At 54.2% G+C, this 15,619-nt stretch overlaps 1 protein-coding gene across 4 annotated transcripts in view; it reads left to right on the top strand.

Annotated features, from left to right (window-relative positions):
- PPARGC1B (PPARG coactivator 1 beta) overlaps positions 1–15,619 on the top strand; it is a 111,670-nt gene that overhangs the window by 76,299 nt on the left and 19,752 nt on the right. For all 4 annotated transcript variants that reach the window (XR_006795553.3, XM_064596679.1, XM_054513964.2 and 1 more), the window contains exons 2-5: positions 2,609–2,782; positions 9,330–9,551; positions 12,767–12,883; positions 13,938–15,075. Coding sequence is in view for 3 of the 4 variants with exons in the window: in XM_064596679.1 (XP_064452749.1) it covers positions 2,609–2,782; positions 9,330–9,551; positions 12,767–12,883; positions 13,938–15,075 (1,651 nt within the window). In the remaining variant the exon portion in view is untranslated. The remainder of the gene's footprint in view (positions 1–2,608; positions 2,783–9,329; positions 9,552–12,766; positions 12,884–13,937; positions 15,076–15,619) is intronic.

Raw genomic sequence — 15,619 nt, 5'->3', positions numbered from 1 at the left:
GCCGTGGCTGAGTGGTGCCTCCCAGCCCCTCCACTCACCCCTCTCCTGGATGCTACACCTGCCTAACCCATCTGCCTGCTTTGACGCTGACCCCACCCCCATCACATTTGGAGTAAAACCCAAATCCCTTACAATCCCTCCCTGATCCAGCCTCCACCGGCCTCTCTGAAGGCATCTTCCCCCATCCCCCCTGGCTCCCTGAGCTGCAGCCTCACTGACCGTTAGTCAGGGCTTCATGCTTTAGCCTCGGCCCACGCTTGGGTCTTTGCCTTGCTGGGCCCTCGGCCTGGAACGTTCCTCCCCACATCTTCCACTGCCTGACTCCTCCAAGTCTCAACTCAGACACCAGCTCTTCAGGAAGCCCCTCCCCCCCCCCCCCCCACTAACGCAGACTTCCCTTCCCTCTGTTCTCCTCCTTCAGTGCACCTGGCCCGTTTCCTTCAGAGCACTGACACGACCTATAAGGAAATATTGATGTGTTTTCTTCCCTACCAAAATGTCAACTCGTGGGGGAATAAACTGAGTCTTACATGTCTCAGTGCCTGGCTCATAGTAGCATTTAATAAATGCTGGAACACACTCACTCGCTTGGCTAAAATTAAGATGACTGACAACACCAGGTGCTGGGGAGGGTGTGGGACAGTGGGTCCTCTCAGTACAGCCGGTAAGCGTGGACTATGGTACAACAATTCTGGAGAGCAATTTTGTCATTTTTACAAAATCACATACACTTATTGTATGACCCAGCCATTCTACTCCCAGGTATCTGCCCAAGGGAACTGAAGACCTATGTCCACACAAAGACTTGTACACACATATTGCAGACCTGTCCACCATAGCCGAAGACTGGAAACAGACCATCTAGAACAGGCAAGACCGCTGCATCCCCACGGTCTGATGGGACAGAGAGGAGAAGGAAGCTGAGCATCCACCCGAGTGTTCCCTGCGGCCAGGGCAGCTGAGTGGTGGTGACCTGTAGTAGTAGGGTGTGTTGGGCAGGGCCTGGGGCGATCCCAGGGATGTCCCCGGAGACAGAGATTCGCCGAGCACCCTGGTCCCAAGTCTGAAAGCAGGGGACCAGCCACTTGAGAGAACCTGGTGCTGGTGCTGCCCGTGGGTACAGGATTCTTGCAAAATGCCAATTAAGACATTTGACCCAAATTCGGATAAAAGCCTTTTTCCTGTGTCAAGTGGAGCTAATAATATACATTTGTTCATAATTTATGAGGCTTAGTAAGTGGGAACAATTAAGGAAGAGGCCTGCGCAAAACCTATTTCTTTTAAGTGTCACATAGGCCTTTTCTTGTTCTCTAAGGCCGTCCCACCCTCTCTGCCCACCATGAAACACTTTATTGTTTTTATTATTCTTATTTCTTATTTGTTGTTAGTACTGTTAGCTACCATTTACTGAGCATCTTCCGAGCCAGGCTGTAACATTGCTTTGTTTAATCTTAACTCTCTGAGGCGGGTGTTGTCCCATTCTACAGATGAGGCCGGTGAGCTTCAGAGAGAAGAGATTTGCCCAAGGTTTCACAGCTGGCGAGTGGGGATTATGATTCAGGTCTGCCAGACCCCAAAGCCTGTGGTACGCCATTTCTGGGTCAGCCTCCCAGCTCGGGCTGTTTCTCAATCTGCAGGGCATCCCTTCTATTGGTGGTCGTTAAATGGGGGAGACCAGGGTCAGAAAGCCATCACCTTCTGATGAGTCGGTCCGGGGTTTGGCCTGAGAACCTGCATTGTTTCTAACACGTTCGCAGGTGGTGTTGACCCTGCCGGTCCTGGGACCACACTTTGAGATACTCTGGTTCAGTCACTGCTGTTACCGTAGTCCTCTGTGCCTCCCTCCTCCCCCACCCACCATGGTCAGGTGCGCTTAGAGCCTTGTAGACCTTTTCATGTACATTTGCATATGTATTATTGTACACAAAGAATTGTGTAGTTTGATTTTTCTCTTTACGCACATGAGATCATAGTCTACCTGCTATATTCTACAATTTAGTTTTTATTTCCATTTCATGTGTCTTGGAGAGCATATACCTCTACCTCATTCTTTTCAGAGGCACTGTGGTTTTCCAGGCTTCAGGTGATTATAGTTTTATTTACCTATTTTCCACTGATGGCTGGTCTTCCACATTTTAGACATTACGCATAGTCCTGTAAAGTCGCTGAGAACATAGATGAGTATTTCTCCAGAACATCGTCAGCCATCATTATTGCTGGGTTTTGTTTCATTGTTAATATTGCATTCCAGAAATCCCCTTTCAGGTGGGGACAGTAAATGAGTATCTGTTTAGAGCTTCTAATGAAGTTTTCAACACAGTAGTTCTGCTAAGAAGAAAGAGGTGCTGTGGGGCGTTGAGGGATGTGTAGGAGAGCAAAGGAGGAGGGGAGAGAACAGCAGGCAGGATTTAGCTTAGCTCCTGGTAGATTCAACCCTTGCCAGAGGGTGGGGCCTACCTTGGTATCTCTTGGTCACATGGCAAAATCGGGCCTTGACCAAGGGCTGCCAGAGGTCCAAGTTTGCAGCACCATGAGTAAGAAGTTCAGTCCACGCCCGGATCCAGCCAAGCCCAGCTCTGACTCGCCTCCTTCCTACCTGTCTCCTCAGGGTGGGGGGTCCGGGGAGGAGCAACTCTGCGCTGACTTTCCCGAGCTTGACCTCTCCCAGCTGGATGCCAGCGACTTTGACTCAGCCACCTGCTTCGGGGAGCTGCAGTGGTGCCCAGAGAACTCCGACACTGAACCCAGCCAGTATAGCCCCGATGACTCCGAGCTCTTCCAGGTATGTCCTCCGAGCCTTGCGGTCACTCTCTGCTCCTGAAAGCCTGACTCTGCCCTGCCCCACCTGCTTTTGCATTTGCTCATGCAAAGAAGTCTCATCACCCCCCAAAGCTCTTGGGACCCTGCCTCTTGCCCTGGATCTGCCCTTAATCTTGGGCAGTTCTCACCCCCCCGCCGGGCCTGTTACCACCTCCGCACAGTGAGGGCCGGGAAGAGCTGCTCTTGCCAAGCCACCCCAGTCAGAAGGGAGCCCCTCAGTGGGCCCCGGGTGGTTTAAAACCCCGAGACCTCCCTTCCCTGTATTATCTCACTGAATTCTCATCCCTACCCTGCAAGGCAGGTGTGATTATGAACCCATTTTATAGATGAGGAGACTGAGGCTTCGGGAAGTTAAATCATGTGCCGAGGGCGATTCACCTAGTCAGTAGCTGAGCTGGTTGCAAACCCAGTCGGCCTTCCTCCTGAGCCAGGGCTTTGTAACCACGGCGACGCCATAACGGAGATGACTCACATGTATTGAACAACTGCTCTTGTGGCAGGACTGTCCCTGTTGTGTCTATTAACTCATTTAATTCTCTTAACAACTCTTAGAGTGGGTACAGCTGTCTTCATTTTTCAGCTGGGGGCCTAGAGATTGTTTAAAAAGAGACAGTTCTGAGAACTGCAGTGCATATCAGTGCCTCTCACCTTGCATTCTCTGCGTCCAGTCTCAGGGGGCCCGCGACAGGCGACCTTTCCTTTAAGAAGCCCCCGAGTATGGAATATTACGAAGTTTGGGATTTACTTCAAAATACAGCAAGCTCTGCATGCATTTGTGGGTGTGGGTGTGGGTGTGGGTGTGTCGGGGAGGGTAGTAGGTGAAACAAGATCCGCCGTGTTGAAGCTGAGTGATGGGTACAATCAGATGTATTATTCTTTCCTTGAAATCTGCTCCCCCATAAAGACTGGCGGGAGAAGGCCTCGCTCCCCACGTCTGTCTGGCAAGATAACCATTGTACCAGTCATGGGCCGCGCGCATGTCAAGTGTCATGCTGGCGTGTGATGGGCATCGTCTCAGTCCCCAGGGATTGTAGCGCTCCTTCTAGAAATGGAAGCTTCCTCTTCCCATCAGGCACTGTGCTGTCTACAATCTAGAGAGAAAACTGACCCAAGCTCATTTAACACAGAAACCGTGGTCATTGTGACACGTGCACAAAAGAAACCAGCCGGGTGTGAGAAGGGGATCCAAAGACTGGATGGTCAGGAAGGGCCTCTCCGAGGAGGCCATGCTTCAGTTGGAGGATGAGAGGGGGAGCAGCCATGTGAGCTCAAAGAGCGGGGACAGAACTTTCCAGGCAGAGGAAGCAGTAAGGGCAGAGCCAGGGAGCAGGAAAGTTTGCTGTGTTGGGGAACAGAAGAGCTGCGGGTAGCAGGGGGGAGTCAGAGAGGTAGTCAGGGGCCAGATCATGCAGGGTCTTGTGGGCCATGGTGAGGAGTCTGGATTTTTCCCAAGTCTGTTCTAACCTATAAAGAAAGGACTGTTAATAACCATTTTACAGGTGAGGAAAGTGAAACTCAGAGAGGTTGAGTAACCTGGTGCCAGGTCACACAGCTAGGAAGGGTCTAACTGAGGAAGCCATACCCCTCAGTGCTGAACAACCTCTCTGCCAACCCTGTGCAGAGCAGCATGGCTGGGCTCCAGTTCTGGCTTCGTCCAGGGACCTGCATTCTTTATTTGAACGATAGGGATAAGACATACGCTATGCTGCTTTCTCCCTCAGAGGGGGCTAACTTCCAGAAAATGCTTTCAGGTCATGGAGAGCTGATGAGCGAGAGAGGTTTAGATACTGCATGGAGACCAGCCCCACCTGAACTGAACAGGCCCCCACTTCCTCAGACTGGCCAGACCCACCAGCAAGCCCCTGCCGAGATCCCACTCTGTGCTCGAAATGGTCTTGGGCACAAGTGAGCCTGTGTGGCCCTAGGGCTCCCAGCCCCGCGAGGAAAGCAGAACCCTTGCAGACAGATAGCACCCTGGCTGACCCCTGCCCACCTGCCCTCCCAAGCCCAGGCCAGTTCCACCCATTACCCACGATGAGCCCCTGTGTGTGTGATTATGTGATCAGTGCCTGTCTCCCTGCCACACACACATCATAAACCCCATGACCTTGGGGGCCACGATGGCATTATGCACTGTTCTATCCCCGGGCTCTACCCAGAGCCTGGCACTCGCTCGGGCCTTAACAAACATATATCAGATGAATAAATCCTTCAAGGCCCAGCTCTCCTGTTGCCTCCTTAGGCAGTTGGTGAGTTCCTCTCCTGGGCTCCCATCTGCGTGTGCCCACGCACAGGCTTGCCTGTGTCTCTGTGCCCTTTAGACGGTGAGTTCTTGAGGACAAACAGCATTGGATTAGTCTCGGGCCCTCACACGTCATAAGGACTCGATCACATGCATTGAATGAAGGAACTGATGGTGATTCTTTCCTGCCAGGGACCAGATGTGGCCCATTCCACAAACCTCAAGCTCGTGTCGTGGGTTCTCTCTCGGCCACAAGCTCGGTTTTCTCAGTTGGCCACTGGGAATCCTGGGGCCATGCTGCCTGGGTCAGAGTTGGGTTCCCCCAGTCAGATGGTGCCACTGCTATGGAAACAGACTGGGAGCGTGGAGGGCAAGCCACGGTGACAGGGTTAACACCTCCTCGGGGGCAGGGACTGTGCCCTCCGTGTCTCTGCGTTTCCAGAGTTCTCCGGCCAGGACCACAACCGTCGCTAAGTAATTTTGGAGGAAGCAGGCTTTGGGTTGTTCTGTCAGTTTGCTGTGTGGTCTTGGGCAAGGAGCTCCCTGAGTTGGGCCTCAGTTTCCCCATGTGGGGAATGTGGTGGATTCAATCAGTGGTTCTTGATCCGTTGAGGGGAGGGTCACCAGGTCCTTTTAGACTCTGATGAAATCTGTGGACCCACTGCTGGAAAAAAAGGAGGAAAAACTGATTTCCTGGGTTTTCTGGAGCCCAGTTGAGTCTCCTGGACAGGCGGGATTTCTGTCCCTTGTAGCAGAAATCCTGTTCTATGTCATTCCGGAATTCAGACCCCTCCTAGGCCTTCAAAGTGAAGCATTTTCCCTAAGATTTCTTCAAGACTCCTTTTCCTCCGGCTCAGGAAGGCTGGGGTGGGGCTGAGGCTATTAATATCCCTTCCTTCCCTGATTAACTCTCCATTAATTTGCACTCCGCTTCCAAGTGGAGCAGGCAGAGCCTGGCCAGTGGGCCCGCGAAGAGGAGAGGGTGGTGCAGCCCCTGTGATGTATTACCCTGGGTGCTGACAGACGCTGTGGACGCTGTGGGCAGATCGGCCTTGCTTCCCGGCAGGGTCAGGGCCTCCAACCCCGCTGGCTGCTCCCGAGCTGGAGCAGCCCAGGGAGGGCTGAGGAGAGGGGCAGGTCTTTTGTTACTCATTTCGTTTTGGCCCAGCCTGTTGGGTGCTTCCTGAGGGCTTGGCTGTTTTACATTCATTTTCCCATGGTGCCTGGCACACAGTAAATCCTACCCCCACCCTGACTTGCTCTGTGACGTTGACAAGTCTGTTTCCTGGACCTTCATTCCCCCCCGCCAAAAAAAGAATGGCAAATAGGTTTCCTCATAAGGAAATGAGGAATATCAGTTATTGCCTGGAGGGCTCTGTTACAGATGTTGGTGTAGGGGCACCTGGGTGACACAGTCAGTTAAGCGTCCGACTCTTGATTTCAGCGCAGGTCATGATCTCAGGGTGGTGAGATTGAGCCCCACGTCAGGCTCTGCGCTGGGCGTGGAACCTGCTTGATTCTCTCTCTCCCTCTGTCCCTCCCCCCGCTTCTCTTAAAAAAAAAAAACCAAAACAAAACAGAAAGATACTGGTGTGGAAAGAACAAGAGCACAATTGGTGAATGATATGGGGGAGGGGCAGTGGCGTGTGGGGCCCACGTTTAACACCCCTGGTCATTACATGATCCCTGAGGGATCCAGCTCTGATGTGTGTGATAATTCATAGTATCTCTGGGCCATTGGCTGTGTCCCTGTGGGAAAGGGGGAGCGCTCGTTCCATCTGGTGCTGGTGACATCATTTCTGAATAACTTCCCTCTAGAATCTCTCTTTCGAGATGCTCATCTCAGTATCTCCCGGTGGCCAGAATTCACTGTTTGGTGCATTCGTTGTTCTGTTCGACAAATCTGCCTGGGTACCACCTGCCCCAGGCGCTGAGCTAGGCTTGGGAGCACCCTCTGGAGGAGCACTTTCGTCACTACTTCCAGACCTGGCCTTCCTGAGCAGACAGTGCGGGGAGAGGGGGATCATGTTTTCCCATTCTACAGAAAAACCAGCAAGGCTTAGAAGAGAGAAGCGATTGGCTCACAGTCACCCCGTGGTGGCACAGTCTCATGTGGTCAGCCCCCAGAGTGGTCATTGGGTCCCTGGTTCCAAGGTCTTACTTCAGGTCCTGTCAGGAGAGACAGATCACTCTGGGAATACAGGGGACTCTGGCCTGAGGGTGGTGGTGGGGGGCAGTCAAATGAGCCCATCACATTCTCGAGCCAGGGTCTGCAGGCCCGGATCTGCCCTTGTGTTGTTGCCCCCCCATATACACACACTCCCCAGGGCCTGGGTCAGGCCCAACCAAAATCTTCTTTCGATCTTTCTTTTATTTTAGCTCTGTTCCAAAAATGACAAACGCGTTTGTCCTCTCCGCCCCATGTCCCCCTTCGAGTTACTCAGCCGCTGTCCGGTTGTGAAGGCCTGGAAGGGGCTGAGTGCAGCCGAAGGCCGTCAGGAGACGCGATTCTCAGATGCACTTCTTGAAGAAGGGATAAATAGCCTGACCTGGGGTGGGAAAGAGTGCGGGCGGAGGCCTCACGTGACCGCAGGCGCCTCCTGCCAGAACAGGCCCATCGGGCAGGGCTTCCTGAACCAGGTGCTGGGTGCCTCACCTGGGAGCCGTGTGAGCACCACGCTCCAGGGCCTCTGGGCATGGGGGCCCGCGGGCTGCTGTCTGTGGGTGGGCAGGCCGTGTGCGTGCTGACCCTTGTCATTGTAGGTCTGAGGCATCGGAGGAGCTCGAGTCTCAGCTCATCTGTGCCACAGTGGCCTCAGTAGAAGTCCTCCCCTGTCCTGGATTTACTCTGTGACCCTGGACACCTTGTTCAACCTCCACATGCCTCAGTTTCCCCAACTGCAAAATAGAGATTAGAGTAGAACTCCCATCATAGTCCTCGTTGTGAGGCTTCCCTGAGGCAGAATTCACGAAGCCTTTCTGCTCCTCTCCTTGGCCCCAGTCTTTGTCCCCGGCTTTTTGCTCCAGGTTTTCCCCTCTGCCTGGAGTCTTCTGTTGCCCCCCCACCCCTTCGCCTGGCGCCTTCTTGTCTTCTAGGCCTCAGTTGAAGTGCCAGCGAGCTGCTCAGAGCAGCCTTCTGGGACCCCCCTCACTAGCCTGTAACTCTTCACCCGTTCTCTCCGTAGCAGCTTCCGATTACTTTCTTCCTAGACTTCCATTCCCTGAAATGATCTTGTTTGTTCCCTTGTTCTAAGTCTGTTCTCCGCTGGGGAGGAAGCTCCATGGGGGCAGGGGCTGCACCTGTCCTGGCGTGCGGTAGGACTGGTGCCCGGACCGTGCCGGGCGCAGAGTAGCCATTCAGTACATGCGTGTCCGGGGAGGGGAGGGGGCGGGGAGGCTGCCCACACCACTGCCACCGCCATCCCAGTAGCGATGGGAGCAGTGGTCCTAAGTACTGATTATGCACCAGGCACCATTTGTTTGAGAGGCATCTTCATATACGTTAACTCAGATGAAGTCAGGTCCTGAACAATAACCGTAAGAAGTAGGTACTGTTGTTGTGTGGGACAGATGAAGAAACTAAGTAATTTGCCCGAGGACCCATGATTGATAAGTATGGGATCTGAGATGCAACCCCAGCTCCAGAGCCCAAGCTCCTAAGCCACCACTCCTGAGTGGTGAGCAAGGCCGAGGAACCCCCTGGGACATGGGAGCGGTTTATTATTGCTGTGGTTATCATTGTCACAGCCAACCCCAGAGCTTCCATCCTGTACGCTGCCTGCCTGGGCCCCAGCGTCAGCGGGGCTGGGAGGCCGCAATGGGGTGCTGTTGCCAGAGGCAGGGACCAGCTTCAGGGGCCAAGGGCTGTGTCCCAGGAGTCAGAACAGGAGGCTGTGGTGTGGGAGGCCGCTGTCCTTGGTCAAGGGGACAGCAGGTGTCTTCCAGGTGGACAGCCCTGTGCTCACACTGGGGAGCAGCAGAGCCAGGATTGGAGCTTCCGGGGCGAGGCTCTTTCCAGTATCACGTGCTGCCTGCTCGCAAACTTCTGTGATTTCTGAGTCGCTAACATGTTTCTTGGGCATCTGCTATCCCAGCGATACTGAGAGATCTGAGAGCGGGGGAAGGACGGGAGAGGATTTGGCAAGGGGCTGATGGTGGTGCAGCTGCATGTGCAGAGCAGATTTCTACCAAGAAGACGTGCAGACGGCCAAGCCCAGGGTACTGACTAACCGTGTCCCTCTCTGCTCCACCGCGCTCCTCACTTCAGATCATCGACAGTGAGAATGAGGCCCTCCTGGCAGCGCTCACCAAGACCCTGGACGAAATCCCTGAAGACGACGTGGGTCTGGCTGCCTTCCCGGCCCTGGACGGTGGAGACGCACCATCCTGCACTTCGGCTTCACCTGCCACCTCATCTGCACCCCCCAGCCCCAGCCCCTCGCTGGAAAGGCCCCAGGCCCCGACGCCTGAGGTGGACGAACTCTCCCTGGTGAGACCCTAGTTCCAGCTGACGTGATGGTGGTGGGCTGGGCTGTGCTGTCTGAGTGTAGGCTTGTGGATGCAGGGGAAGCTGCACCAGCCGCTGCAGGGCTCTCTGTGCACCACTGAGCAGCCTGGAAGGGCAGCCTGGAAGGCCTCCGGGCCTCACTGTTCCTGCCTGTACAGCTGGACTAACCCCGCAGGCTCCACCTACACTCTGTAGGTCCTTTGGGATTTCACCGGTTGACCTTCCTTGTGTGGTAAACCCTCGAAATCACATGTAAACCTTTCCCTGAAGGTTATGCATGCACACGCAGTCAAAATTCAAGCAGGAAGTGTGGATAGTTAAAAGCAAAACCTCCTTATCCATCCCACAGTTGTGTTCTCCTTGCTTGGAGGTAACCATGGTTACCGATCTGTTTTGTGACTTTCCTCTTCCACCTTTTTTTTTTTAAACTACAAAAGGGAGTCCACATTATACACCGCTCTGCACCTTTTCTCAGTGAACTGTCTTGAAAACTCAGCTGAGCACAGGTCACTCTGCTCCATCCTTTTTGTCAGCTGCGTAGTGTTCTTTTGTAAGGATATACCGTAACTTGTTTAACTCGTCTCCTGGTTGGTGGAGATTTATGTTGTTCCAACTCTGATTGCTACACTGTGGGGGTCAGTGTCCCAGCACAGGCCTTTGCCTCTTCTAAGTGGGTGAGTTTCTAGCAGTGGAATTCTTGGGCCTACAGATACCCGATGTTTCAGTTTAGACAGCTGGTTCCAGATTGCCCTCCACAGGGTTTGGGCTGGTTGATGCTCCCACCAGCAGAAGCTCAATGCCGTCTGTGAGTATATGTGGAATGGGGGTATGAGCAGTTTTCTGCACAGTTTTGCAGTTTTCTGGGGAGAAGCCTTCAGCTTTTATCAGGTTCTCAAAGGAGTCCAGACCTCAAAAGTTACTGAAAGCAGTTGCCCCTAATTCAGGCTGAGGGTGTTGGAAGCTGGGAGCTGAGATGTCATGGAGCGTGTGAAGTCCAGCTTCACTCACCTATCTTGGGGTCCCCGCCTTGGTGCTGCAGCTCCTGGGGGCTGACAAGACCCAGCTGGAAAATCGGAGCCTATTGAGCTGGGAAGGGTCTTAGGTCAGGGAAAGTTCTGAGCGGAAAGGCCCTTGGTGACTATCAAGTGCAGCTCTGGGAAAACTGAGGCCCAGAGCAGGGAGGGATTCTCCTGTGGTCACAGAGCAAGTCGGTATTCTGACTTCTGGTCCAGGAGGCTTTTCCTTCTTTCCCACTGCCTGCAAGTTCCCCAGAGCGGCATGAAACATTTAGTAAGCACCTATTGTGTGCTGGGCACGAGAATGTGTTCAGTCCCACATTGTGGCTTCTGCTGACAGGAATCCGACTGGGTTTGAATCCCAGCCCCAGCAGTTAGTGCTTGTGGGTCCTTTAGATCCCTAATATCTCTGATTCGGCTTCCTGGTCCATAAGGTGAAGCTGATAATAGCGGTTATCTCAAAGGCTATTAAGAGGAGTCCAGCAGATAATGCATGGAGAGCACTTAGAACGGTGCCTGGCATAGCAGTTGCTCAATAAATACTATCTAAGTAATAGTCCTGGCGGTAGTACTACCAAGAGGAATTCTCAGTGTGGGGACTCTGGAGAGTGATCAAACCCCAGAGAGGCAGAGAGCGACCCCTGCTGGCCACAGGGTGTTTGTCTCCCGTGCCTCAGACTGCCTTTCCTCCTCCGTCTGTTGAGCACTTCAGGCACTGTGCTAGGTGCACGGGAAACAGACTCACCCTCTAGACTCCCAGCATACCCACAGAGTTCAGAATGGCCCTGAGAAGTGATCCAGATGCCCAGTTTTCATGGGTCCCAGAGAGTCCACCGGTGGACTGACCAGGACCCATGGACCTCTGTATATCCGTGCGTCTCTCTGAGGTCAGCAGCTTCTGTCTTATCCCTTGAGAAACTCCTGAGTCCAGAAAGGTTCATAACTAGTCCTTTAGTGTTCTTGCTGCCATTATGCCAATGGAGAAACCAAGGCCTGGAGAGGGAAAGGACTCGCTCAAGGTCTCATAGTGAGTGGGGCTGAGCTGGGCCAGAACCAGGTCCCTCCCACTGGCTCAAGGATCTTTTGCTGTCCATGTCAGAGAATCACAGAGCTGCGTGTGTTGGTCTGGGGTCTAGGTGGGGTGGTGGGAATCCTCAGCTTCTAAGGGAATGAGGAGTGGCCTTTTCTCTGGTGCCTGAGCCTTTGGCACTCCTTGCTGGAGTGACCTGGGGGGCATATCCCTTGAGGGAAGATTGGTGCTATAGCAAAAACCCATCATGCTTCCCGACTTGTTCTCAGTCTTGCTGGGACAGGATCCCTGGTGGAATTTCCAGGGATGCTCGGCTCCCAGCTCTCTTGCTGGGATGCACCATGCACCTACCCTCTGGGTGCAGAAGTGTAACAGCGTCTCAGCAATTTTTATAGAAAACTTAGAAAAGCTAGACAAACTTTGGTATTCTTCCACCTGTGTAAAAACAGTCAGGTGTGTTGGAGGTGGTACATACATACATTCTTGTGTGATCGATCCAAAAACCTCAGGATTGGGTCACAAGAAGGTGGTTAATAGTCATTGCCTCTGGGAAGGAAGAAGGGGACACCTCAGGCAGGAGGGAGACTTGCTTCTCATTGTCCACCCCTTAGTATTTGTGGTATATATTTTTACACCATTTACAGGTATTACTTTTTTAATTTAAGAAATTAACTTTTAACGGAACAGTATGAATAAGCAAAAAGAACAAAAGGGAAATCAGCTGGAATCCCATACCAAAGAATCATTGTGGTGCCCGACTTTCCACATTGTGTGTGTGTACTATAAGTGTATGCAGAGTGTCCCAATAAACTGTTCGTGTCATATCTTAACAGTAGAGTGGGAAGACATTCCCCAAGATCTGTGTGGATTTCTCAAAGGCACAGGGCGTTAGTAACTCTGAAAACGATTTACATTTTATGGGGATGCTTAGATTGTTAGACAATCTGCTTTCTATACTTAATGTAATGGGAACATATCCATGAAATGCCCTCCCTGTATTCTTATCATAGTCCTGTGATGACCCGGAGTCAGGGCGTGCGCCATCCCAAGAAGCTGCTAGCTCTGGGCTCAGACTTCTCCCCAAGCCACGTTTCTCCATGTCCCCCAGCAGAGCACAGCCCCAGCTCCTCTCCTCTCTGCTTCTCCCACAGCTGCAGAAACTCCTCCTCGCCACGTCCTACCCGACCTCAAGCTCCGATACCCAGAAGGAAGGGACCACCTGGCGCCAGGCAGGCCTCAGGTCTAGGAATCAGCGGCCCTGTGTCAAGGTATTTGTGCACGTGTCCCCAAATCCACCCAGGCCCCCAGGTGACCTCTGAGGGGTGCAACCTTCAGCTCTTATTAGGGGGTATTGAGTTCAGTCACCTTCCCATTTACCCTCCTTGTGCCTCACATAGCCCTTGTAGCTGGTGCGCTGGGTACTTCTTGAGGCCCAGGCCAGTTTGGGGTTCTGGAAAGAGCATTGGACTTTCTCCTACATCTCAGTGTTTGAGGCGCCGTGTTAGACATTGGGTTAGAGCAGGGACAAGAAGATGTGGCCTGCTCTTAGCGAGCTTATTCTAATGGGTGACACACAGAAACCTCAGATCCTCGCTGGAAACCACAGTAAAGAGTTTGGATTTCTCAGGAGGGAAGTCATGGGAGAGTCCCAGGCTCTGTTGTGAACACCAAGGAGCGAAGCAAATCCCTTTTCCTCCTTGGACTCCATCTTCCAAGATTTTCAAAGAGGTTTCACCGGTGATTCCTGACATTCCCGTGACTCAAAGCCTGCACTTGGTCCTTCGCCTTGGGTCCCTGGACACTCCTGCAGGAGACTGTTGCGCACAATCCCATGCCCTCGGGGCAGAAACAGGGTTTTTTTTGTTTTAACAGTTTTATGGAGGTTTCACTTATATATCATAAAAGGCACTTATTTCGAAAGAACAATTCGATGATTTGTAGTAAAGGGACAGGGTTGTGCAGCCACGACCGCAATTTAGTTTTAGAACATTGCCGTCATCCCAGAAAGCTCCCCAGCACCCCCATTTACGCTTAATCCCTCTCCCCACACCCAGGCGACCACTAATGTGCTTCCTGGTGCCATTACCGAAGGGTATAGTGCAGCGGAGCGGGGTGGTCACAGCAGGGCTGCGGCAGTGAACCGGGAAGGGGTGAAATCCGTGGCTGGGAGGCCTGTTAGGAGGCTGGTCGTTCCTTTGCTCCTCATGACCTGAGCGCTGCTAGATGCCACGTGGGCCCCCGCCGGTGGCCACAGGCGTGGGGCAGAGTGGGGGGGGCGCAGTGCGGGCCTCCCTCCTCACTCGGCCCTCTTTCTCTCTCTAGGTGGACGGCACCCAAGACAAGAAGGCCCCCCCGACGCAGTCTCAGAGTCGGAGTCGGACAGAGCTGCAGAAGCACCTCACTTCAGGGCCCCCCTGCCCCCAGACTGAAGCCCGCTCCCCAGGCAGGGGCTTGCAGCCACCACCCTCCCTGAGCCCCCAGCTCCCAGCCAAGGAGGAGGAGGAAGCTGGTGAGGACTGCCCGAGCCCCCAGCCGGCTCCAGCCTCGCCCCAGGCCCCCCCAGCCCCGGGCAGGGCAGGCCCCGGCGCCCAGGGGTCCCGGGAGGACATGCAGGAGATGGTGAAGCTCATTCGCTACATGCACACCTACTGCCTTCCCCAGAGGAAGCTGCCCCCACAGGCCCCAGAGCCAGCCCCCCAGCCCTGCGGCAGCCCCTCCAAGCAGGTCAAACCCCGGCCCCGGTCCCAGCACCCTTCCAAAGGCTCCTGGGCTGAGTTCTCCATCCTGAGGGAACTTCTGGCTCAAGATGTCCTCTGTGATGTCAGCAAACCTTACCGCCTGGCCACACCTGTCTACGCCTCCCTCACGCCCCGGCCCAGGCCCAGGCCCCCCAAAGACAGCCAGGCCTCCCCTGGCCACCCGTCCCCCGTGGAGGAGGTGAGGATCACAGCTTCGCCCAGGAGCACCGGGCCCAGGCCCAGCCTGCGCCCACTGCGGCTTGAGGTGAAAGGACATGCCGGCCAGTCAGCCAGGCTGCAGCGGGAGGAGGAAGAGGAGGAGGAGGAAGAGGAAGAGGAGGAGGAAGAGGAGGAGGAGGAGGAGGAGTGGGGCCGGAAAAGACCGGGCCGAGGCCTGCCGTGGACCAAGCTGGGGAGGAAGCTGGAGAACGTGGTGTGCCCCGTGCGGCGTTCCAGGAGACTGAACCCGGAGCTGGGTCCCTGGCTGGCATTATCCGATGAGTCTCTGGTCCCTGCGGAGCCCCAAGGAGCTCTGCCCTCGCTGCGCCTGGCTCCCGAGGCCTACGACATGGCGGGGGCACTGGGCAGCCCCACGGATGAGGACAGTGGCCAAGACCAGCAGCTCCCACGGGGACCCCAGATCCCGGCTCTGGAGAGCCCCTGTGAGAGTGGGTGTGGGGACACGGATGAGGACCCCAGCTGCCCACGGCTCCCTTCCAGAGGTAGTCGGAGTCAGTGGTCTGCAAGAGAGGGGGCAGGGATGGGGCGTGGCGTACCCCACTGCGCTGGGAGCCAGGAGCCCTGTGCTGGGCAAGTCCCTTCCCCTCTCCAGCTCTCGACTTCCCTTTCTGTGCAATGGGCTAGTTGGGCGGATCTTCAGGAATCACCCACCCATCTCTGAGTTTCTCATCACGCATGGGCCAGGCACCACTTAATGAACACGGAGCGAGATGCCTGCCTTCGTGGGGCTTATGTGTCAGTGGGGCAGACAGGCAATCACAAAGTAAATAAAAAAGGAAGATAATTACAAATTGTGCTAAGTGCTCTAAAGAAGACGTCCTGGGTGATGATGTGACGAAAGGAGTGAGTCTGTAAATCGAGCTCCCTAATGACGTTGAATTTTAAATGGTAACAGTAGTGGTGGTGATTATAACAGGTATCTATCGTATGCTTGCTGTGCCAGGCGCTGGTCTGAAACTTGACACAGCTTAACCCCACTGACTCCTCACGGGGGCCTGTGTGGTAGGTGTGGGCATAATCTCCATT

The sequence above is a fragment of the Mirounga angustirostris genome, unplaced genomic scaffold, assembly GCF_029215605.1.
Source record: "Mirounga angustirostris isolate CCGP_5_RB_7025 unplaced genomic scaffold, mMirAng1.0.hap1 SCAF_7, whole genome shotgun sequence".
NCBI lineage: Eukaryota > Metazoa > Chordata > Mammalia > Carnivora > Phocidae > Mirounga > Mirounga angustirostris.
The sequence above is the reverse complement of the archived record's forward strand: the minus strand, read 5'-3'. Positions and strand labels throughout refer to the sequence as shown.